The 25751-nt window shown below is 40.4% G+C and overlaps 1 protein-coding gene across 1 annotated transcript; it reads right to left on the bottom strand.

Moving 5' to 3' along the window:
* Window positions 1-254: 254 nt before the first annotated feature.
* LOC133424339 (fibroblast growth factor 6-like) lies at window positions 255-6363 on the bottom strand. Its single transcript, XM_061714871.1, has 3 exons — window positions 5580-6363; window positions 4960-5063; window positions 255-3478 (listed from the first exon to the last, which is right to left on the bottom strand). Exons 1-3 carry the CDS (start codon window positions 5920-5922, stop codon window positions 3302-3304), a joined length of 624 nt encoding a protein of 207 aa, XP_061570855.1. The 5' UTR covers window positions 5923-6363; the 3' UTR covers window positions 255-3301.
* Window positions 6364-25751: the final 19388 nt, after the last annotated feature.

Raw genomic sequence — 25751 nt, 5'->3', positions numbered from 1 at the left:
TTAAGTAGCAGTTTTATTACTACATATATATCTCCATCTTCTCAAAGTGATAGTGAGCTGCAGAAGAGGCCTGACCTTTATGTTTTTAGTCACTCCAGTAAATTTCCAGAAAGTATATAAACTGATGAAACAATCTTGTGAAACTGTAACAGTATAAAAGAGTATAACTTGTCTTTCGAAAGGCCTTGAACTAAATACTAAATCCAGAGTCAAACCAGTTTAATTCACAAACTGACAACATCACCAGCAGCCAGTTAAAAAAACAAAACAAAACAAACTTTTATTGGTATCTCAGGAATACAATAGACTGCTGTGCACAGCACATACGTACAAAAATAAAAGAAAATTTTTACTTGGCATGTCTGTTTTCAGAAACAAATAACTTAAGCTTGTTTTTTCTTTTTTTTCTCACTTTACAGTCATCAGCAAACCAAAACTAAGGCAGAAGGTGAGGTATATGAGAACAGAGGAGAGGAATTGTGTGAAGATTCGCTCCTAAAAACAAAACAAAGAGGAAAAAAAAAGGATGCTAATATACATTCAACATATTAAGAGTTATTCCTCACCTTGACTTAATTAAATTTGACCTGTTATAAGCTGTGGAAATGAAATAAAATAAAACGGCAGATAAGTGTGAATAATTATTTTTGGTCAAAGCTGAAAGGTGAACATTTTGTTTAGGACACAAACTACCTCTTTTAGGCATCCAGTTAATTCATCGACTCTAGTTTACGATCGAGGCGTCCTTATTAAGGTGCAACTAGAGACGTCGGTTATCTTGACGGATTGAAAAGTTATAATAGTTGTATATACGCAAAGGTTACTGCCACACCTGCCTCAGCTGAACTTCCTGAAATAAAAAAAGTCATGTCAGCAGTTCTACATGCACCCACATCTACGAGAGCAACAGGTCGTTTTTTTATTGTTCTTTTTTTTTTTACTTTGCTCTACATGTATGTTAGAGAATACTATTGTTAAGTGATGTGTGTGTCGCCGACGAGTTGAGAAGCGGCTGATATATTGCTTGGGTTGTGTGGTTTGGGTTCAGGGAAGGAGCAGAGATGAATCCTGAGGAGAGCGAGGAGCCAAGCAGCAGCATGAGTCTGCTCCTCACACTCTGCATCAGCTCTGCAGATGTCCCCTCCCTACGTAAGTATCCCGTCACCAGCACTAGGGGGTGGGTGGCATGTCGTGCTGTTGCAGCTGAAAGAGGTGGGTTTAAAAACAAAAAAAATGCAAACTAATATTTTGTTTAAGTACAAATCTAAGTAAAAAAAAAAAAAAAAAAGATGCTTTAAATTCCTGTTTCTTACAACAGACCACCCTGGCCACAAAGGGCTGGTCACTGACTCTGACCTTGAACTAAAAAAGGCTGAAATGAGAGGAGGAAGCTCCCGGGTTGCAGTTAGAATCCCAAGGTTCCTGCCTGCAGCGGGTGAGTTGTGAGGGTGAAGGTGGGGGGTTACGGGCAGGCGGAGGTGGGTACAGAGGGTGATTGACTTTAGGTATGTGGAAAGCTGCCTGTCATCCTGGCAGATCCACATTCCGGCGGGGGGTTCGACAAACAACAAAGACAGCATGCCGGCTCCACCGCACACGTTTTCCCTGGATTTAAATAGTCGTTCTGCCTCTCACACGGGAACGCACGGAGGCTGATGCTGAAGTGAGCTGCAGGTTTTTTTTTTTTTAAGTTAACAGCTGCAGAAACTACACAGACAGATGCACTCGGGAGGACTCTTGGGAATTTGAAGAATGAAGAGAGTAAAAAATACATCTTTGGAATATGTAATGAGATATTTGTACACACTAACAATGAGTTCCACCTTCAGCTTTCTGAAAGGACCGCCACTGTTTCTAGTTTGGCAAAGGTTTTACAGTGACGAGCTAAAACTCAACAGAAACATAGGCTTGTCCTGTGCATTCAGTCTACCTTTTGTCCTTTGAGCTAAATGACTAATTCACCCATAATTGCATTTAAAACCATTTGCCTTCAGCTCCCAACACCTCCCTGCCACTGCAGTGCTGCTGCAGGAGGCCCGGCCAGGCTGGGGTGAAGGCCCGGGGCGCAGGCATGCTCCAAGACACACACCGACCCCAATATAAACCGATAAACAGACATGTTTGAGAGCACAGACCAAAACATCATCACTGATTCACAGTGCAGCCCCTACTTTTAGTTTCTTTTTTATTCTTCGTATTCCACAAAAAAAAGCGTCTGAATTCTTCTTTTAAGTGCAGCTATTTACGTTGTTTTCCATTGGTTTCGTCGTATTAGCAGAGAGCGGCTCTAAAGCTTTGCATTTCGAAAATATCAGCAACCCACTTTACTGTCGTGGCTCTTTCTGAGTCAGTGTGCAGCATCTTAACTATTGTGCGCTCGAATCAACCGCTCAGTTGCGACTTTGTGCAGAAGCAAGCCGGGTCCGAACAAAAAAAAGCTTCTCCATGCTGGGATAGATAAATGTTCTACCCTGTTTTCTCGCTGGCTATGTGGCACAGTCAGACTCGTGGCCTTGTGCCAGTCTCTCTATGGCTGACCCCTCTCTGGTCTCAACCACAGATTGTTTATTACTTAATCGATCTAATTACAGAAAAGAAAATAAACCAAAGATAGTCACCCTCCCCCCCTCCTCTTCTGAGGCCCCTCAGGAGTGTCAGCCCTATTTCTGACTCCTCCGGGTGTCTCTTACATGCAAGTTTGAGGGGGTCACAAGTGGGAACATCAAGGCACCTTTAAATCGTGCAGCAAAAGTAGTGCATTTAAGATTCCCTCCCCCTTTCCCCTCCTGCAAGACAACGATAATCAAGCAGGGACGTATCAAGTGTTCAAATGTCTAAACAAAAGAATAACCTTAGCAAGTATTTCAGCAGAAGTCCATGCATCCCTAAGTCTAGCGATGTAGCTCTTTGAGGTAATAAAAAGTATTCATTTCACTCTTTAAAAGCACAGAATATAGCTCAACCTCCATCTCAGAGAACTAAGTCGACATGTAGTTCAGTTACAGCAAGCACCGAGGTAAACTGAGACAGACAAATAAAATGTGACAGCCAAAGGATTCCTCTCTCCCTGTCCATAAAAACAATAAGCAGCACGGTATGGCATACAGTACATATACAAAGACAACTATCCAAATATACATATAGTGTGTGTGTGTGTGTGTATACATATATATATATATAACAGAATAAATAGTTTTGCTTTCTTTTGCAGTCCACAGGTGTGTACATCATGACGATGCATTTCTATATTACCTGGAAGAGCATCCATATGTGCAAATTACTGAGTAATTGTCAGTTTCTCTCATAGTCGCGGGAGGAAATGTGTGACAGTCATGGCGGTGGTCGCCTTGTTGCCTCTCTTTGCGCGGCCATGCTTGCTGAGGGCGATGTAGAAGCCCTTGTAAACAAAAGACTCGTAGGCATTGTAGTTATTCGGCAGAAAAATCTCCTTGAACTTGCACTCGTCCCTGAAGACTCTCTAAAGACGCCGGGGAGAAAGAGAGAGAGATGGGTGGGAGTCAGTAAAACTGCAGGCAAGAAAAATCACAACATATGCATCCTTTCCACGTGACCTTTGCTTTGGCAAACAGCCTGACTGGACAGCGTGCTCGGGGGGAAACAGGAGGAGGTGGCATGTTGTTGCAAAAGAAATGTCCTTTAGAAATGCTCACAGCAACCTCATGCTTTTACGTCTGAGCTCAGAACATTTTAGGGTCCATTTCTGGGTAACCAGAATGAGCCGCCATTAAAAGCTCAAGGAGACGTGATCCCAATCTGGTTGACTGAAGTAAACATGTAAACATTACTTCTACAAAATGTACCGTATGTTTAACCATCCACATTTAGACACACTGATTCAAGATCTTTTAATATTGACAATACCAAAGAGAAGTTACTGTTATTAGTGAAGATAAAAGATGTTTTAACCAGTCTCACTTTTGGAGACGTTACCAAAATAAAAGCATAAAGCATCAAAATGCACCCTAGTAAAAATACTCCGAATAGCCAACGTCAGAATGAAGTGTTGTCTTTAAGTTTGCTTTAATAACGCAGCTGCTGTTAAGGGGGAAAAAGTATAGTTAAAAGTAGCCTAGTATACTTTAACATGTAAAATGATTAAGAGAAAACATGTATACATTTACCAGGAAAATCCACTTCAAACTTCATAGTCAGAATAACCTAAGCTTCTCAAGCGTACTGACTCAAATATGAACGACTTTTACGTGTAAAGTTAATATCCACATTTAGAAATAAACCTTTTCCTTTCACATATATTTCTAATAGATGCATATTGATCTCTTAATGAAACTGCAACTTAAATATGACCCATTATTCACCAGTATGTTATGCTTTGTTTAGTTTAATATCAAAAACATAGTTTCAGGTGCATCAGATTTAATATAAACATTTCATACTTTTACAATGGTTAAAAAAAGTAGTTGATGGTGTTGTATCCATGAATGTGGTACTAGATTAAAAATCATGAAACATTAAGTCAGAACTAACTCACTTTTTTGTTTGTAATTATGAATTTAGTGCTAATACTAATATTTATTTATATTTTGGCTGGAACTTGCACTTTTTCATCAACTGCAGTTCCCTTCTCTTTACATTGCATTTAAATCTTATGTCAGAAAAACATGTAATCAATAGTAAAACCAATAAATATACCTATAAAAAGAGTTTTTAAATGGGATCTTGGAAGCGTTGCGCCTTTCACTTGTGTTAAAGATCAGACGTGGATATTTCCAGCACAGATTATGACACAGCAGGAGATTTGAGCGTTGCCTAGATCTCCAAAGTGGCTTCTTGGAGCCTGCTGCTGCGAAAGCCCCGCTATCGTCAGGGCATATTAATAACACAACGGCGCTCATAAAGTCGTGGATGCAGCAGCTCTGCATGTGAACTCGTCTTACACCGAGCGAGCGCGATGTGTGGCGGAGTTGCGCACCAACCTACCGTTCCGTATAACCTTCCCCTGCTGTTCATTGCGACAAACAGCTCACTCCTCACCCCGAACAGGCTGATCACTCCCGTGTCCACCGTGGAGACCTCGATCAGACCTGTGCAAGACAACAGCGTTCAAGCAAAATGCAAAACACGGTGTGTGTGTGACGCTGCATCTATGCAGCAGCAATGGGTGTAACCTTGCAGGTGCATTGCGACTCGGATGATGCTCAATTAGACCCTTTTTTTTCTTTCTTTCTTTTCTTTTCTCTTTTTTTTTTTCCTTTTGCACTCGTTGCCTAAAGGCTCTTTTGCCTGCTCGACATTGTGCATGAAGTTTACAGCGTGCTGAGAGGCATATGAGTGCGCCCTGCTGCAGGGGACGCAGGGTAAAAATAACTCAAGCATTCATGTCATGTTTTTGGCTTGGGGAGGATTCTTCAGCACTGCACGGATGCAAGACCCAGTCCACTGTTTTTGCTATATCAGAAACTTTCAACCGGTGCCGACATCTGTTATTAAAATATCATGCAAGACAAGTGAGCAGCTCCAACTTTTACACGGCCCACACATATAGAGTTACTCTCTCTCTCTCTCTCTCTCTCTTTCTCTCTTTCTGGGATGCAACTCACTGTATGGGTTCTCACTGTGCACTCCGCTTATCCTGCCATCCGGGAGCACCTGCAGGTGAAACCCAATGCCCACGTTGCAGTACAGTCGCCGCACTCGTTTGATGCCCTGCAAATAGTCACTCTCCCAGTTAAGCTCCGATTTCCCCCCGTTTATCCCCAGGTAGGAGCGGGAAAAGAGGGTCTCCCACTTATTTTCCAACAAAGTCGCATTAGTCCTGCTCGGAATCGGATAGGATGAGACGATCCCCCACAGAGAAGTCCACATTACAATCACCGCCGGCAGCGTCCAGTGCGTCCCGGCCCCGCAGCGCATGCTGTAGTGGCACCTTTGCGCAGTGGCCATCCAGTTCACCTTTGGGGCGCGTGGTCAAAGTTACCTGCCCTAAAAATGCAACTCTTCGTATTTTCTCTCCTTTGGCATGTTGGCGGTAGAGGTTTATTCTGGGATCGAGGCAGATCGAGGCCCCATAGTCTGAGATCTGAGCAGGAGGAGAGGGACAGAGGGCGTCGGAGCTTGGATTGGTGCCGGTGGCGATGACCATGTTTCGCTGCTCCGCGCCTCTGTGCAGGCAACGCTGGCCGTGGAGGGGGGTGGTGGTGTTGGTGGGTAAGGGGGGGGGGGGACACACACCACTCACCGCAAAACCAGATCACCTTGCCCCCGACTCTCACATCCTAAAATGACATCACTGTGACTTCACCGCTGCATGCACCACCTCCCCATCAAAAGTAGGCGATGGGGGGAGGAGAGACTTCCAGGACCTGAGCAGCAGCAGCAGCAGCAGCGGCAGCAGCAGCAGCAGTTCTGATGGGAGTGATGGGGGGGTTGCACCTTCACACCAGCCTCGAACAAGTAGGACCAAATGAGGGGACGAGTTTCCTGTGGGGCATTTCAAAATAAAAATCCTATCCTATAATATGATTGCGTTGATAAATGTCAAATCAGTTGGACATCATGTTAAAAGGGGGTCATGATGATGTTTCACGTGTTCTGATTATCTTACATGTGACATACAATTTGATTTGATTTGATTTTTATTTTTATACATGTGAAAAAACAACACTTCAAGAGAAGTTAAGCAAACAAAACAACAAAACATATACAATTTCATCCTTGATGAAACTTGATATCTTAATTTACATGTGCAAAAAAGGAGTAGGAAGAAGTGTAAATTTATTTAATCCTACCCCCATTCACTAATCATTTAACCCGTATTTATAAATACTCACACACTGTACTCACACTGCTTAATAACATTATAATAATAATAATAATCATTTATTATTATTATTATTATTATTATATACTGTAATTATACTCACACACACATACATACATACATGCATACATACATACATACATACATACATACATACATACATACATACATACATACATACATACATACATACATACATACATACATACATACATACATACATACATACATACATACATACACATAGTTGAATATTTTTATATATTTGTACACACATGCCCATATAAATATTTATATAAATATACTTATTTACACTATACTGTCTCTATTAACTGCATCTGCTCTATATCTATGTATATATCTACACACACACACACACACACACACACACACACACACACACACACACACACACACACACACACACACACACACACACACACACACACACACACACACACACACTCCAGGCAATGGTTTTAGTCTGTGCACTCAAGAAAGTTGGTTCCATACAACTACATTCACTCATACAATATCTTTCTAAATTATGAAGACTCAGTGAAGTCAAGTGCATAAAAAGTATCTTAATGCAGTTGTGTTGAACCATTTCATATTGTATTGTTACTTAGATGTTACTTTTTGACTGAAAGTGTGTTGGCATTAATAATTTACACGAACATATGGAAGACACCTACCTGAACTGCAAAATCCTCCTGGTTTCCAAAAATGTCTGTCCTTGTAATTATGGTGCATTGTAGTTGTACATGGAAGTCGGAATTTTCGAGTTCCTAGTGGGAAATCTCAACTGTAACACCCCCAGAAATAAGAGAAAACCCACCTACCTTTACTTCCGAATCCTATTGGCATCAGCAATTACAAGTTTATAACAAGTCTGCTTCCTTTAATTCCCAAATGAATCAGATAGTCACATGGTAGTGTTATATTTTTCACATTTCTGCCTTGTGTATGCACTAAATGCCAAGTATACAGCACTAAGTAGCATTTCTAACAATGCAGCACCAATGAATACTCAATACTCTAACATTTGAGTATTTGTGTTGTGTAAGTGTACGCTTGATAATAAATAGACATATTTAGGTCAAGGAGGCTGCAGGCCAGACAACTTTAATTTATTACGGATTACTAGTAGTAATCACAAGTTTTTTGTTTTGCTTTACTTTTACACCATGTGGTGGGAATTTAATTTGTTTTATGAGCTTCACAAGCTGCTGTTTAATATCTGACAGTTCAATCATAAATAGATATGATCAATATCTGCAGTAATAATGGAATGAGGGGAAGATATTTTTCCTACTTTGAAGTCACTGATCAAATAATTTCAATTTGTTTCATCAAATGATTTTATTTTAAAAGGGGCTAGCCTATTTTCCCCTCCTTCCTCTAAGTATCCGGGCTGACTTTACCCGGCTCTTCCCCCACATGGGAGACCTGTAGGAGGGGAGGGGTGTGTGCCTGCGTGTGTGAGGCGTGTGTGTGCCTGCGTGTTTGACTTTCATTGGCATTGAGCAATCTTGGGATGGATGGATGGATGGATGGATACTGTGTCCAGGGCCCAAATTGGGACGGTGGTCATATGTCCTGGCAGCCTGCGGCCTTATTTAGAAGGAAGGTGTAAAAACAGTCACAGGAGAGCAAATTGCAATCCCATCTGACACTTCCTTAGCTGTTTGTCCAGGAAGTTTACACAACCAAATATTCTGCCTGCTCAGATTGCACGTTATTATTGTAACTAACACACCCTGCAACATAAAAATATAACCTGCATGAATCAAATTCATGGCATTGTTTCATGTTCAGGCCCAGAAATAAAGTTGTCAAGGAAATGTGAACACAGAGCTGTACTGCTAATGATCCTGCACTTAAAAGGCCATGTTTTTTTGTTGAATAAATTACTTTTGATTAATATTCACAAGTAGTTTAAATTAAAAATTTAATGATAAAAATGATTTATAATGCGCTTGTAATGAGGTCACAAGTATGTGGGAGTGTTATTAATATATTTATGAGCAGCTATTACTTCTTTTGTGGCCATTGGTGAGCTATAAGCGGATAATTGTTTATTGTTACACACAGATGTAATAATATGAAATGAAGCGTTGCACAGTCATGAAAATGTGTCTCCCTGAGCCACATGTATGGATGAAAGACGGCTGAATGTGCTGAATGCTTACCCAACAAGGCTTGTCACATCCCTGTTTGCATCCCATCCTTCCTGCAGGGGGGCGGTTGTAGACAAAGCCTCTGGGGCATTCCCAGCAGGCTCTGAGGGCCGAGCTGCTCTGTGCTGCCAGGGAACCCCAGGCCCACCTTGGTAACCGGAGAGGTCCTGCTGTAGGTAAATGACACCAGCAACAAGGCCAGTTGAAGACAGAAAAAATAAACTAAAATGGGATTGCATCAAAGCAAAGATATATTGAAGTTTGCATGACTTAGTTTCCACAGCCCTTGTTTTTTTAAACTAATCCATCAGCTCCAGTACTAAATCATTAAAATATACCTTTATGGTATTTATTCATTAAGACAAATAATGCCTTTGGATTTTTCAAGTAATGAGAACCTACATTTTCCATCCATCCATCCACAATTTAGACCCCCTAATTAGGGCCCGAGCACTTACAGTGCCCTGTAGGAATTTTTCTTTATTATTGTCGTTATTCTTCTGGTTTTTCTGACGAAAGGAGGGCCTTTTTGCCCCCCTAAACATGCCCCAAAAGTCACCAAATTTTGCGGGCGTGGCAAAATGGCTCAACAGCGCCCCCTAGAAAACTTTGTGCCTCAAGTCCCACAATACGGTTTGACGTACATGCACAAAAATCGATACACACCTATATCATGTCGCAACTTAAAGAAAAGTCTCTTGGCGCCGAACAGGAAGTCGGCCATTTTGACTTCATTGTGTAATTTTGGCGCAATTTATGCCATTCCTTTGACAGTTAATACGGCCCGAACCGTAACGTGCACCCAGGTGTGTTATACATCAAAATGTGCGTCTCCATCCTGCGACAACGCGCATTACTTTTCCCAGTCAAAAGCGTTACCGTGGCGACGATAGATGCCAAAAAGCACACCCCCCCTTTATCTGATTGGTCCATATTTGATAGTTCCCCAAAAGTCACCAAATTTTGCATGCAAGCCAGGCCTGGCGAAAAATTTGATATTTCATGGTTTGCATTAATGGGCGTGGAAAAATGACTCAACAGCGCCCCCTAGAAAACTTTGTGCCTCAAGCCCCACAATACGGTTTGATGTACATGCACGAAAATCGGTACACACCTGTATCATGGCGCCATGGCCGAAACCGAACAGGAAGTCGGCCATTTTGAATTAATCGTGTAATTTTGGCGCAATTTATGCCATTCCTTCAGCAGTTAATACGGCCCGAACCGTAACGTGCACCCAGGTGTGTTATACATCAAAATGTGCGTCTCCATCCTGCGACGACGCGCATTACTTTTCTCAGTCAAAAGCGTTACCGTGGCGACGCTAGACGCCAAAAAGTGCGCCCCCCCTTCATCTGATTGGTCCATACAGAAAAAAACTTTGTGCCTCAAGCCCCACAATACGGTTTGACGTACATGCACGAAAATCGGTACACACCTGTATCATGTCGCAACTTTAAGAAAAGTCTCTTGGCGCCATGGCCCGAAACCGAACAGGAAGTGGGCCATTTCGAACATTTTGAATTAATCGCATCATTTTGGCGCAATTTATGCCATTCCTTCAAGTTATACGGCCCGAACCGCAAGGTGCACCCAGGTGTCTTATACATCAAGATGTTCGTCTCCATCCGACGACGCACATTACTTTTCTGTTTCAAAAGCGTTACCATGGCGACGATAGATGCCAAAAAGCGCGCCCACCCTTCATCTGATTGGTCCATATTTGATAGTTCCTACTTTCTGAAATAACTTTTGAATGGTTTGACATACAGAGTCGTGGGTAGTGTCATCGGACTTGGTTTTGACTCCTTCACCCTAATTGGTGCAAATTAGCCACGCTCCTTCTTCTGATTGGTCGATATTTGATAGTTCCTATTTTCTGCCATAACTTTGAATGGTTTGACATAGACAGTCGTGGGTGGTTTCGTTGGACTCGGTTTTGAGTCATTGACCTTTTTTTGGTGAAAATTGCACGTGCGAGGGCCCGTTCATCGCTGCTTACAGCTTTAATTCCCATTTAGGGTCCCAACTTTCCTCGGTTGAAAGGCCTAAGAAAGCTGCGTAGTCTCTTTTCAAACCTGGACGGGTGACAAGGCCTTTGCATGTCCAGATATTGACAAACAACCACAAGTTCCTGACCTGTGCACACGGTGATTTCCCTTTATAATTGAATTTTATCATAAAAATGTTTCCAGCTTGCATCAAATTCCACTAAAGGTTATGGATTATTATAAATGTAAGTTTAATCTAATGAAAACACATTTCTGCACGATAATAAAACCCAATCTAAAACTGCTAGAATGTTCTGCATCTTAACCTACTGTAGGATCAAAATACCACCATGAAGCAAAAGTTGTAACAATCTATTTTTAAAACTGAGGAACATCCTTTCTGTTGAATAAGCACTTTTACATTTAGCCAAGCCTTGAGGCATATTTTAAACCTGCAGAAACAGATGTAATGGTGACGTGGAAGAATTGGGAACACCTTTAAAGCTATGTTGTTGTTATTTGGTCAGCGATGCCACGGTGTCTTTGTTTGGTGCTGAGCAGATGTACACGGTTTTTATTGACATTTCCTTTATTTAAAATCCTGTGTGATTTGGCTTTATGTTTTAATAAATGTAAAGACATGTAATACTTTATTACATTACTGTATAAATCCAAGATGTGGAGAGTAATTCATATTTCTGGAACCATCATTTAAATACTTGGGTTAAGTCTTTTACGGTCCATTAATTTCCAACAGGTCAGACCGTCTAAATCCCACCAAATAGCAAATTAATGAGAGCGGATCTTAATTTGCTGTATAAGCACAAGGCTTTGCAAACCAAGGCGACCAATAGCCTGAATAGACAAAACTACCTGGTTATTGACAGAGCGGAACATTGATCAATGGAGAATGGGCGCCGTTAATGAGACTGCTCTGAGCTCTTTAGATTAACTCAGCTAATTCAGTTACAGTACGGTGTCATGCTGAAGCTGCTCTTCAGTGATATCTTCATAAAATAAAAAAAAGGTTGAATTCACTTTTAGATAGAACTGTCATATATATATATATATATATATATATATATATATATATATATATATATATATATATACACACAGGACTGTCTCAGAAAATTAGAATATTGTGATAAAGTTCTTTATTTTCTGTAATGCATGTATATGTATATACATGCATGTACGTATATATATATATATAGTATACAGTATATGATATTACAAATATATACAAAAGCAAGAGGAAAATGTTCTCATTACGTGAAAAATCTATTTACTATCTAAATAGATTTATTTAAGATAAAATCTACCGTATTTTCTGGACTATAAGCCACACCTGCATATAAGCCGCACCCGCTCTATTTTTAAATACATAACAAAAAATAGATATACAAGCCGCACCTGCATACAAGCCGCATCCGCTCTAGTTAAAAAAAAAGATATGCAAGCCACAGATATTTATGTTGTTAGATTAGATATTTACTACATGTACAGAAGGATTTTGAATGTTGAATGTGTGTGCGTGTATGTATATGGTCATGCGTGTGTGTGTGTGTGTGTGTGTGTGTGTGTGTGTGTGTGTGTGTGTGTGTGTGTGTGTGTGTGTGTGTGTGCGTGCGTGCGTGCGTGCGTGCGTGCGTGCGTGCGTGCGTGCGTGCGTGCGTGCGTGCGTGCGTGCGTGCGTGCGTGCGTGCGTGCGTGCGTGCGTGTGTACTAGTCTTTGTGCCTGTGTGTGTGTGTGTGTGTGTGTGTGTGTGTGTGTGTGTGTGTGTGTGTGTGTGTGTGTGTGTGTGTGTGTGTGTGTATGTGTGTGTGTGTATGTATATGTTTGTGTGGCTGTGTATGTGTGTGTATGTCTATGTACAGTATACGTGTGTGACTGAGTGGCTATATATGTGTGAATGTAGTAGTAGTAGTAAATATTTATTTCGGTCAGTCACAAACAAAAATGAAAAATCAACAAACAAGATAACACAGGTTTTTCCCTGGTCAACATTGTGATTTGACCGAAAAGGTCTGGGCTTGAAGCATAAAGCTTATCTTGCCCACCTTTTAACAGAATAAAATATACAAAAAAACAAATGAAGTATCATAAGTCTACACAGAATAATAATAATAGTAATAATAATAGTTATAATAATAATAATAATAATAATAATAATAATAACAATAATAATGATGGTGATGATACTAGTAATAGTAATAATAATAATAATAGCAATAATATGATAATAATAATAATGATAGCTCTGAAAACAGAAAGTGAAAAGATGCTAAGGAAACCGGCAAAACAAATTTAAGTTGTCATTTTATCTCGTGCATGTGTGCATTCTAAATTGTTTGTTTATTGTGTTTCTATATATGTGTCCATTACCTTTGCTTTGAATAATATCTTGTATGCTTTTATTGAATTTGCTAGTTTAAGGTCATTTTCTAATGAGTTCCACAGTTTTACTCCTAAAACAGATATACATCTTCCCTTTGCATTTGTTCTAACTGTTGTTGTGTCAAACATAGCTGTTCCCCTGAGGTCGTGTTTGCCCACTCTTGGCTTGAACAGTTCCTGCATGCAGCCCGGAAGTAAATTGTTGTAAGCCTTGTATATTATAACAGTGGTGTTCAGATTAACTATGTCTTGGAATTTAAGTGTATTGTTATGAATGAAAAGTGGGTTTGTTGGTGCAAGATAATCAGCCAAGTTTACAATTCTAATTGCTTTTTTTTGTAAAATATAAATGGGATGAATTATTGATTTGTACGTATTCCCCCACACTTCCACACAATAAGTCAGGTATGGGAGAAGTAGGGATCTGTATAGTACTTGTAATGATCTTTTATTTATAATACCTTTCATTTTATATAATATAGCTATTGTTTTAGATAATTTTCTTTTTAAGGTATTAATATATGGCTTCCATATGAGTTTTTCATCAATAGTTATTCCTAAAAATGTAGTAGTGTTTGTTTGTTCTAGTTTTATGTTATTAATAATTAGGTTTATTGGAACATTTATCATTTTGTTGCCAAAAACAATGAATTTGGTTTTACTGATATTTAATGATAACTTATTTATTTTAAACCATTTATTCATTATGTTGAGGTCCTTCTGTACTACATGCAGGAGCTGCTCCAGATCTGTACCAGACAAGTACAGGCTTGTGTCGTCTGCAAATAAGACACACTGCATTTTTTGTAGGGCTTTACATATATCGTTTATATATAGGATAAATAATTTTGGCCCTAGTACAGAGCCTTGAGGAACTCCAAAAGTTATTTCTAAGGGTTCCGACTCGACTCCGTTTAGGCTAACAAATTGCATTCTTTTATTTAGATAGCTTTCCAGCCAAGAGAGGGCAATACCCCTGATTCCATATCGATATAATTTTTTTAATAGTATTTTATGATCTATTGTGTCAAATGCTTTTTAGGTCAATGAAGACCCCCACAGTGTATTGTTTATTGTCTATTGCTTTAGATATGTTTTCTACCAGTTCTATAACTGCCATTGAGGTTGATCTGTTGGTTCTGAATCCATATTGGTTATTACTTAGTAATTGGTGTTTTTCAATAAAGCTATCAAGTCTTGCTACAAAAAGTTTTTCTAGAATTTTAGAGAATTGTGATAAGAGTGATATCGGTCTATAGTTTGTGTATAGTTGTTTGTCTCCACTTTTGTATATTGGTACTATTTTAGCTATTTTCATTTCATTTGGAAAGATACCTGTTAAGAGTGATTGGTTGCAAATATGGGTAAAAGGTTTTACAGTAGTATCAATTATATTTTTGACTAAAGTCATGTCTATATTTGTATTGTCAGTTGATTTTTTATTTTTCAGATTGTTAACAATTTTCGATATTTCTTGTTCATTTACACTAGCAATGAAGATGGAGTGTGGATTCTGATCAATGAGACCTTCATCTAGGCCGTCATTTTCTCTCAGGTCCTCAATCTCCTTTGCTAAATTTGGTCCTACATTCACAAAGAATTTATTAAATTCATTTGCGATTTCTTTTGTGTTTTCCTTTATTGTATTATCCTTTTTAAAAAACGTTGGGTATTGTGGTTTTCCTGTGCCTTTCTTAATTAGACTGTTCAGTAATTTCCAGGTACCTTGAATGTTGTTTTTCTGTTGTTCCAATAGTTTATGATAATAATCCTTCTTACTTATTCTTAATATATTGGTTAGTTTGTTCTTATATTTTTTATATCGTGTTTCTGTTTCATTGGTTCTTTGCTTTAAGAAGTTTTTGTATAGTAGATTCTTCTTTTTGCATGCATTATTTAAACCTTGAGTCATCCATGGCTTTTCCTGTTTTTGTTTGTTTGTATGTAGTGTCTTTTTTAATGGGCAGTGCTTATTATATGAATTAATAACTACAGCCAAGAAGGCATTATAGGCTTCATTTGGGTCAGATGCGTTGTAGACTTCACTCCAAGTCTGTGTCTGGAGCTCAGCTTTAAGAGCATTTATGGCCTCAGGTGTTTTTTGTTGTGTTATTTCATAGTAGTGATTTGTTTGTTTACTTTTATTTTTGAGGTAATATGGCAATATAGCAAAGACAGGGAGATGATCAGTTATGTCGTTAATGAGTAATCCAGATGTTATTTGTTTCTCTATAGCATTTGTATATATGTTATCAATGAGTGTTGCTGTGTCTATGGTTATTCTGCTGGGTTTTGTAATGACAGGGAATAGATTATTAGTAAACATGGTGTCGATAAAGTGGTTGGTTTTATTATTCCCATGTGGGTTAAGGATGTCAATGTTAAAATCACCATTGATTATGTAGGTTTTATTGTTTTTTGTGTTGCCAAACATGTTCTCCATGTTGGAGTTAAAGGTGTCGAGACATGTTCCAGGCGTTCTGTATATACAGGTGATGATTATGTTTTTTGCATTTTCAACATGTATTTCTATTGTAATGGACTCAAGGATATTTTCAATATTTGTTTTTATTACTAGATTTGATTTGAGTGCTTTATCAGCATATATGGCAACTCCCCCCCCTATTTTATTTGTCCTGTGTGATGTATATAGTTCATATCCTTCCAGTTCTACAGCACTGCTCTTTTCATCATCAAGCCACGTTTCAGACACGGTAACCACACTGATTTTTTTTTTGAAGCTTTTGAGACAATCGCTTATTTTTTGGAAATTTTTGTAGAGACTTCTGCTATTGAAATGTATTACTGTGAAACTATCATCTGTATGTAATCCTTTGAACTGTTCATCAGTGTAGTACTGGCAGTTATTAATTAAGTTATTATAAAAATTATTTTCAGGATCTAAATCATTATCAATTTCATATGTTTTGTGTTCATGTGGGTCAAAGCATTTGAAATTTAGGTTTTCATACTTGGTGTAGGCCTATACATTTTCTAAATGTTCACCCCTACCATTTTGGTTCATTATTTCCTCCATATTTCCCTCCTCAACTTCCCTGTGTGAGAACATGATTTCTGGCATCTCAGTCATTCTGTTTAACAATCAAAAAATGCTTTTGTACTATATAAACAATATTCATTCCCGAGCAGTAGTGTCGCGCAGTGTGCGGACAGGGGGACACATATCACATATAGGTGCGGGCGTACTGTTCACGCCAACGTGCACAGCTGAGCACACAAAGTACACACAGCCACATCCACACAACCACACGCCACTAACATACAGGCCGTCGCACGCACACACACACCCACATACACACAGACTGGCACACACAGGCACCCTTACACACGCGGGTGCGCGCACACAGCCACATGCACACAAGTTAACCGCATCATCAAAAACAAAAGCTGAAAAACAGAAAAACAAGTCAAAAGTCCAGGAAAAAATAAATTAACACAGGGTAGCCTACAGGGGAAAAGTAACAAAGAAAACTAAACGCAGCGCCGTTATCCCTCAGGGCATCCAGAGGATGAGTAGAAGAAAAAAAAACTAAACAGAAAGTCAGTGCAGTCCACGCAGTGTGGTTATGCTTCCATACAGCACATTTAGTCCACAACACAAAGACAGTCCATCGGAAGGCAGATAATTGTCTCATGCAGGAGGGAAAAATAGTATATTCGCATCTTAAAGAATAAAAAACATGCGTGCAGAATCCATGCAAAGAGTCCATGCAAAAAAATAAAAAGCTCAGTTCAGGTATTTCATAGAGAAAGAAAAAGAAAAATAGTATATCCATCATGTGGTTTTGGAGGTTGTTTCAATGTGTGTGTGTGTATGAGTGTGTATATGTATGTGTGGCTAAATGTAACTGTGTGTGTGTATGCATATGTGTGGCTATGTGTGTGTTTGTGTGTGTATGTGTGCATGCATGAATGTATGAATATGTATACGTGTACATAAGTGTGTATATGTCTATGTGGCTATGTGTATGTATGTGGGTATGTGTGTGTGTGTATGTGTGTGTAATAAACCAAACAAAGCTCGACCTGAAGTGTATCTATAGTGGGGGAGGGGGGGGGAGCAACCCCACCACCCGCGAGACCAGGGGCCGACCAGGAAGAACCCGGAACACAGGCCACCAGCAACCCCACAGAGGGGAGAGGTAGGAAGGAGGCAACCCACCGCCAGCCCCGCAGGCCGGGCCCCCACGACACGGGAAGAAGCAGCCAGGGATCCCGCGGTGGCGGACCGCGACCCAGACAATCCCCGGCCACCCGGTCCGGGCCGGACATGCGGCCAGGAGGCCCCCACCCGCCAGGCCAACGACCCCCACCCGGCGAGGGGCCAGCCTGCCCGGAGAGACAGAGCCGTCCTGGCCGCCGAGATATGGACATTGCTCTGTAACGACTAGTTGGATGGGATGGCAACAGTTCAGTGTCAGAGAGGTTTAGCTGAATGTCGTGTTCCATCGTCAATGTAAATATATTTGAGAGACGAGCTGAGATCCGTGCCAAGTCCATTGACTCATTAGGCAGAAATAGCTGGGTATCATTTGCATAGAAAAGAACAACCATGCAAGGTGATAACAGGGCCCAAAGATGAAGTATATATAGCAAAAAGAAGGGGCCCCAGCTCCAAGCCTTGGAGCACTCCTGTGGAGAGTGAGGGATGGAAGTTTGTCCTTACCTTGACACGCTGAAGGAGAGAATGCCAAGTAAGCTTCCTGTTAAGGTTTCTTGTCCAAGATAGAACTTTCACATCTATAGACTGAATAAAAAAAATTAAAAAAAAACAACTCAGCAACTGGACATCAGAAGTAAAACCAACAAGGAAATACATTGAAGTGTGACATTTATGCTGTGTTATCCATCCATCCATTATCTATACCTGTCCTTTCACATCCAGGTACACAAGGGTCAGCTGGAGCGTGGACAGCAGCCCAAGGACAGAGTGCCAGTCCATTGCAGGTAAATTGTGTTTTCTATGTCTTAACATCCCCCCAGCTAATAGTTTGGCATTAGTTTCTGTTTTGTGTCCTGTTTAAAACGCCGGCATTAAAGCACTATGTTTTGTCTTTCAAAAGACCTTCATTCAAAAAATGTCCACTATTCTGATGAAATTCTAAATAGGTACATATTATTCACACCCCACCTCCTGATCAGTGTGCGAATCCTTCTGAAAACAAAATCTATCAAAATAGACATTAGACCTCTCATTAAAGTGAAATATTTGTCCTATTTGACTTTAAGTCTTACTCTCTAGCTCAGGGGTCAGCAACCCGCGGCTCTAGAGCCGCATGCGGCTCTTTAGAGCCGCCCTAGTGGCTCCTGGAGCTTTTTCAAAAATGGTTGACCTTTTTTTCCTGTTATTCTTTTTTTTCTCTTTTTTTTTTCTCTTTTTTTTTCCTTTTTTTCTCTTTTTTCTTCTTTTTTTCTTTTTTCTCAACATTTCAACTTTTTTCCCGACATTTTGACTTTTTTCTCGACATTTCGCCTTTCGCCATTTGGCTTCATTCTAAGGCTTATACAAGACTTCATTTTTTGCGGCTCCAGACATATTTGTTTTTTGTGTTTTTGGTCAAATATGGCTCTTTCTACATTGTGGGTTGCCGACCCCTACTCTAGCTCAATCCTCTCGTTCCAAAAAGACCAAAATGGTAAAAGCCGAACGTTGAACTCAGGTTGGTGACTGCCACTGAAGCCACAGCAGACAGGACTGTCTCTTTAAGAAGTTTAGGCTTCAGCAAGAGAAATTCAATATAAAGGCAAACTAAACCCCAAAACTTGAAATTTAATTACTTTGATGCAACAAGAGGACAGAGAGAGGAAGTTTGGGGAGCTGCCAACATAACACAGAAAATTGATTTCTCGTATAGACTTGCTTTGACTGAACATATTAGAGCTGAAGTATGCAAAACACCAAAAACTATAGTCTCGAGGGAGAGAAACACGTCTGCAGTTTACCAATGTCATGTCAGCTGTCTTATCTGCAATTATAGGATCCATTCAGTCCCCACACGAGCTGCAGTCTCACACACGACTATCAGTCAGAAAACTAGATCAGCTAAACGAACTAGTTTTATGCACGTTTGCAACCTGCAAGTAATGGGATCCAGGAAGCTGTTCAGAGCTCTCTCAGTGACTTTTTAATTAACATGGAGCTTAAAAGATGATATTTAAACAACAGCTGGGTAGACCGGCACATAGAGACGGGATTTCTCTGGCATGACATCAGAATCACGAGCACAGACAGGCATTAATGATCCGTGCAAGTGTGCAGAGACTCATGACAATCCAAAGCTGCAGAGGCCGTCACATAAATACACAGAGTTACACTTTTATGGGCGCAGCAGTCAATGTCACTTAAAATCATCAGATAAATGCTGACCTGATAACGCTGTCACAGGATTATCAAAGCGGCTGCAAGTAAGCACTATTTTCAGATATTTTGCCTGTTGATCGAACCAATGTGGAAAGATTTAGCACAAAACTTTGTGCTGGTGCAAGATGGAAAATCCTCGAATAGAGCTTGAAATTTAGTAGCCAATTCCTTCCAAGAAACTGAGATATTTACTTATTGCAGGAGTTGTAATCCAACTGTCCTGAGTGTGATAAAAAGAAAAAGAAATTACCCCATATTTGAAAAGCAGGACATCCTTTTCCATTGATCTGGAAACCTTAGCACTTCAAAAGATATTGGATCATTTGCTTAGGTATGAAAACTTTAGATGATCTCGTAGCAGACTGGTGATCGATCCGAGGGAGCAGGGGCTTGTAAAACAGTAATGGTGCGACCCTGAATGAAGCTTAGAGTTCAGATTCGTGCTGAAGCAGCTAATGTATAATTCAACACGCAAAAACTGCACTGGGGTTTTCCCTTGCTGCTATGTCAGGCTATGACACTGGGAGAAGCAGCAAACCCTGCGGGAATCCAGCTCGCACACACTGCTAAACCCAGTGCAAAACCTCCAGTCGAACAAGAAATCTGCATTTACTTGCATCTTCTTTTGTTCCAAGCATAGACCTGCAGAGGGAAATGAAAGAGCAGCTCGTCACAGGGGGATTGTTCCACATAAAAATACCTTTTCCAGGGTACTGCTTGTGAACCTTGCAGAGAAAGATGTGCCTGTAGCTAAATTGGGTGGAGAGTGACTAAGGGAAAATGAAGCCAGAGGTGACTTTCCAGTCAGTTACAAACACTGGCGAATGACGCAGCAGTTTAATGCTCAAGTCCGTGTTGTATCAAGTCTTTGAGAACAAGAAAAAGACCTGTCATCAAATTGTTTGGATGCCTTCCAGCAAAGCATTTAGCAGTAACCACACGGAAAACAGCACTCATGCAAGCTCACTGCAGTCAAAATCGTGTTGAAATTTTCACATTAGGAATATATTTTTTAAACTTAGTTTCTTGTAAAGCTGCAGTATTGTTAAGTGCAGGGCTGAGGTGCAGCTGATAACTCCTCCAGATTCAGGTACATTATTTTATTTCACTTTTTTAGGAATATTCATTCATCAATTTGGCAAATTTTTTTATATTATTTATTTAATTACCACCTAACGTGGCTGTGGATAAGAAATATCTATGCACAGTGTGAGTAATGTACAGTAAATTCCTGCACCTCATGATCATTGATCTTTTTTAAGCTCGGTAATGATGCTGTCATCCCAGGAGAGCTGAAAGATGCAAAAAGTCTGTCAAACAAGCTGCGATCAAACAGTTTGAGCAGCTTTACACTGGAGCCACGTTACCCTGCAGAGTGCAAGTGCAGCATGATTCACGAAACCGTTAACATGAGGTACTAAGAGTTGCTATTAGAGGACTGCCGGGTCCTGAGCGTTACGCAGACGTTTATGTTACATGCATATGTGCAACTGTCATTCGATGCCAAAGGTCTGGACTTTCAGTTTGCCGCTCCACGCTCTAATCTTTGATTAAAATACATTTCTTTTGGGAAAGTTGAGCAAATCATGTGACCTCTTGCCTGTGCACTTAGTATAGAAGCCTCTCTGCAAATGAGTTCCCAAACCTGCACACTTTCCTCGTTTTTTCCCCCACACAAAGTACAATATTCCAGCATGTTGCGCCTCGAGAGTTTGGATATTGCCACATCCTCAACATAACAAGTTGTTCCTTCCAGGCAAAAGCTGGCAGACCCGATGGAGGCCAGGAGGAAGGCTATGTTTATGTGGCTGCCATGCTGAAAAGTCAGACATTTTGGTTTATGGCTGTAGGAAGAGATAGAGATCAGAGGAGGTGTCAGCTGCTGAGACGGCTGATGATTCCCTCAGCTCCTCTTCCCTCTCTCCCAGGAACCCAACACCAAACCAGGCCACCAGGACTGAGCAGGAGAATGTCAGGAATTCTCTCAGCGCATTTGCTCGCTGCTTTGCACGTTCTCACCCCCGTGGGATGAAAACCATGCCGCCAGACCTGAGGATGCATCCACCTTGCTCCGCTGCGGGTGAGCACAAGGGTGGGCGACAGGCGGCAATGAGCGGAGGATCAAGGCAATTTGCCTAACGGGTGGAGGACAGGGTCAGGAATGGCAGACTGCTGAGTGAGTGAGTCATCTTGGACGGAGCTGCTGTCATTCTGCCAGCACAACAAAGATCTGATCTTTTTATTTTTGTCACAATCCCTGTTGGATGAAATCTGAGCCCATAAGGAGTTGATCAAAGGTTCTGGAAAGCTGCCTGTCCTGGAGAGCAACAAATAAATAATAATTAAAAAAAAGACATTCAGTAGAGATCTAGAACAACCAGTGTCAACCAATGTTTTACCCAGACCAATGTGGTTTAAAGTGGCGGAAAAACATTTTTGCCATTTTTAGCTCAGAGTTTTCCAACTATAGACAGGAGGTTAAGTAGCTTTTTTATGACACTGAAATGTACTCTTATTTAGTCTTTTACAGTCACTCTTGTTTTATCTTCTGTGTGTCTTGAGTCTCCGGCGCTTCTGTCGTGATGTCCTAGATCTCCAAGCTTTTTCCACTGTGGTCAATGTGTGACACAGTGCCTTAAAGTGATACAACGTTGTCCCGGGAGATGACCCGGAAAGGATCCCAAAGTTACTTTGAGTGCTTTTTACTGATAGTCGGGTTTAGAGACTGCAAGAGCAAAACCATGCATCTGAAAAGTAATAAAATATTTCTTTGAATGAAACCAAATGTTTTTTTCTTATTAAAAACAAATACTCCTTTGTGGTAGTAGGAGCACAAAGGAGCTTTTGAAATTTTCATCTCAGAGGGTCACCCTATAGGTGAGGATCAACCCTATAATGCCGGATGTATCATATTTATTTATTTTAAATAATAATCAAGAGATAAATAAAAAAAATACATAAGATTCCCAAATCTACTCAGAAATTATTGGAAAAAAAATATTATTTAGAAATTGTTAGACAGAATTGAAGGACATTTTTTTACTTCAATATATGCTAAGCATGACAAATTAAAAAAATAAAAATAAAGGGGATTTTCCTGTACTGAAATTCAGGTTGGTGTTAGTCCAAAAGATACTGGTAGCTGGTAGTGGTGTCTGACTCAGAAAAAGGAAATGCTGCATCAGTAGATGAAGTGATGAGGTAAAAAAAAAAAAAAAGACATTTTAAAAAGAGTGACACCTGGTGGACAGGTGTGGAACAACAACTACCAGAGGGACCAAATATGCTGTAGATATAAATTTTCATTGTTAATCACATAATGGGTCAATACAAATGTCAAATACTTATTTTTTATGTTTTAAATGGAGTAGATGTTTAGATTTTTATAGTTGAGGGTGTCCAGTTTGATAAATCTTCAGGGCCCAGTGAGTTGTTTATGGAGTCTTGATTGGAATTGCTTTGGCACCAGATCCTAAACAGACTGCTATCTGGGGAATTTGCAGGCAGGGTCTGCACTTCAGGCTCTTTACAGTTTCTGAAAGGTCCATATAGTGGGGAAGGCTGCTACCGTAGGGGACTGCTGTTGCCAGAATGGATGGGGTCAGGTGGAGCGGAGACACATGTCTGCTGCAGAAATGTTTTGGAAAGTGTCAAAGGTTTCACAGCAGAACATTATGTTTTAACGGGATGAGATGTATTATTCACTTTAACTGTCAGTGGCTGATGCATGCACAAGGAAGCTACAAACGCAATGATAAACTTCAAGATGAACAAAAGCGCATAAAAAAGTATATCAATAAATCATGGTGTCCTTAAAGAAGAGTTGTCTAACCTGCAGAAACTTTCTTAGGACAACTTTACCTCATGTTGACGTTGCCCTCTAGTGTCAAAAATGTGTAAGTACATTCTGTCACTGAGGGGACAATAAGTCACTGCATTGCAGTGTTGGGACGCTGGCAAGTGTTTCCAATAGATCAATGAGTTGAACTGATTTCAGTAAAACTTTATTAAATGGCTATTGTGCCGTCTTCTTCATTGCATGTGATGATTTAAAGTATCAAAACTCATGAGAAAATGATGATTATTATTTTATTCCATAGTGAAAAGCAGTGTTTTTTTTTCTCCCCATCTCAAAAAGGCCATCTGTTTGCTCAGCAGTATATAAACCACGTGGGGAAAGAAGAGCCTCTGTCACGACGAGGAGGACAGAGAGCCTGCCGCTGTCAGAAGTAGGTGTCCACTTATTAAGCCATTACAGACACGTCTGTACTTTGTGCAACATGAGCGAGCAGGGTACTTTGTTGGAAACAGGCCACAGATAGCTGCTCTTTCAACAAATGAGGCAGCAGTGATATCATTGCACCCCGCATGGTGAGACATGAGTCACAGGGGTTTTGTGTCCTTGTATCTTTTGGCCTGTGACCTGGCCGTTAAAAGGTTGCTCTAATGAGACTGTTCCCTGGATGCTGTTCGAGTTGCTCGCCGGAGTGCAGGAAACAATGCTGCACTACAGATGCTTTTTGAATGGCGTCACCGCGTAGAACTGAAAGCGTTGAATTATTTCCAGCCCTTTGATGCTGTTTATATCCCCACTGTCTTGTCAGCACGTAGATTCATATTGCATACTCCCCATACAGTACCTCATAGTGCAATCACACTGCCCACAAGTAATAATGTATTATGATAGTTCAACACAGACGTATGAGAAAAGCTTGATTTGACCCGTCTTCGTTGCCAAAATCTAGTCACGCTTCAAGCTTTAAATGCTGGTTCGCTCGATTCCTTGTAATTCTGCAGCCTGTAATCATTTTAATTTCTAAACTTGTTTTCCTCGGCTAAAGTGGAGTGACCTGTACCTGGTTTCGTGGTGGTCAAAGTTCTCAGTTACCGATCAGAAGGTCGGAGTTCAAGCTGTCAGGGCCTTGAGGAGGGCCTATAAACCGTTTCTGCAGCAGGGTCTCAGGTTCAGGCCTGACCCGGTGCTCTGACCCAGCTGCTTAACAAGCTGGGATATGCAGGCAAAGAATTTCACTTTGCCGTGCGTGGCGTCCATGTGACAAACAAGACAGCCCTAAGTGTCAGTAAAGAGAGTTTCTCTAGTTTTCTGGCTTGTAAAAGGTGTTCAAATCAGAAAAGTTCAAAAAAGGCCACAATACGTGAATTCATATCACTTACAGAAAGTGTTTCTGTCAACAGTAAGGGACCTTCCTTTTTCTTTTTTTCTTCTCAAATATGACATTACAGTTTCAGCACGGTAACTTGATGCAGTCAGAAGGTTCCCGGTTCGAATACCGGGCTGGGGTCTTTACCGTGTGATGTTTGTATGTTCCCCCTGTGCTCGTTTTTTCCACAGTTCAAGAAAAAACACGCGTGTTGGAGCTTCTAAATTGCCTGAGCGAGTGAGCGTGTGCACGTGTGGTTGTTTGTCTATATGTGGCTCTGCAGTAGCCTGAAGAGCGCTGGGACCGGCTCCAGCAGACCCCTGTGACCCTAAAAAGGAGGAACTGTAGATAATGCATGGGTGACGTTACAACTCCGACAATTACATCCAAATGCAACAGATAAGGTGAATGGTTAATTTGTGAATGCAAAGCATTTATTTCTCACCTGACCATCTTTAAAATCATCAAATACCCCAGCATGAACACTGCAAACCCTTTTCAATATTAGTGCAAACCTCTGATGACGGATCTCATGTGCTATTCGCTGCGTTTAATGGAGTCTTAAATGCTTTTAAATCCCGAGGGGTCAAAAGTATTCACATTCATTACTCAGGTAGAAGTATAGATACTAGAGTTTAAAAATACTCCTGTAAAAGTTGAAGTATCAACTCAAGTTTTTTACTCAAGTAAAAGTATAAAAGTACTGGTTACAAAACTACTTAAAGTATAAAAGTAAAAGTAATGTAAAGCCATTAAGGACAAAAGCCATTGAAAATGCATCTTAGTATAATGCAAATATATTAAAGAACCATAATCTGAGGGCAACGGATGTAAGA

The sequence above is a fragment of the Cololabis saira genome, chromosome 23 (assembly GCF_033807715.1).
Source record: "Cololabis saira isolate AMF1-May2022 chromosome 23, fColSai1.1, whole genome shotgun sequence".
Taxonomy (NCBI): Eukaryota; Metazoa; Chordata; class Actinopteri; order Beloniformes; family Belonidae; genus Cololabis; species Cololabis saira.
The sequence above is the reverse complement of the archived record's forward strand: the minus strand, read 5'-3'. Positions and strand labels throughout refer to the sequence as shown.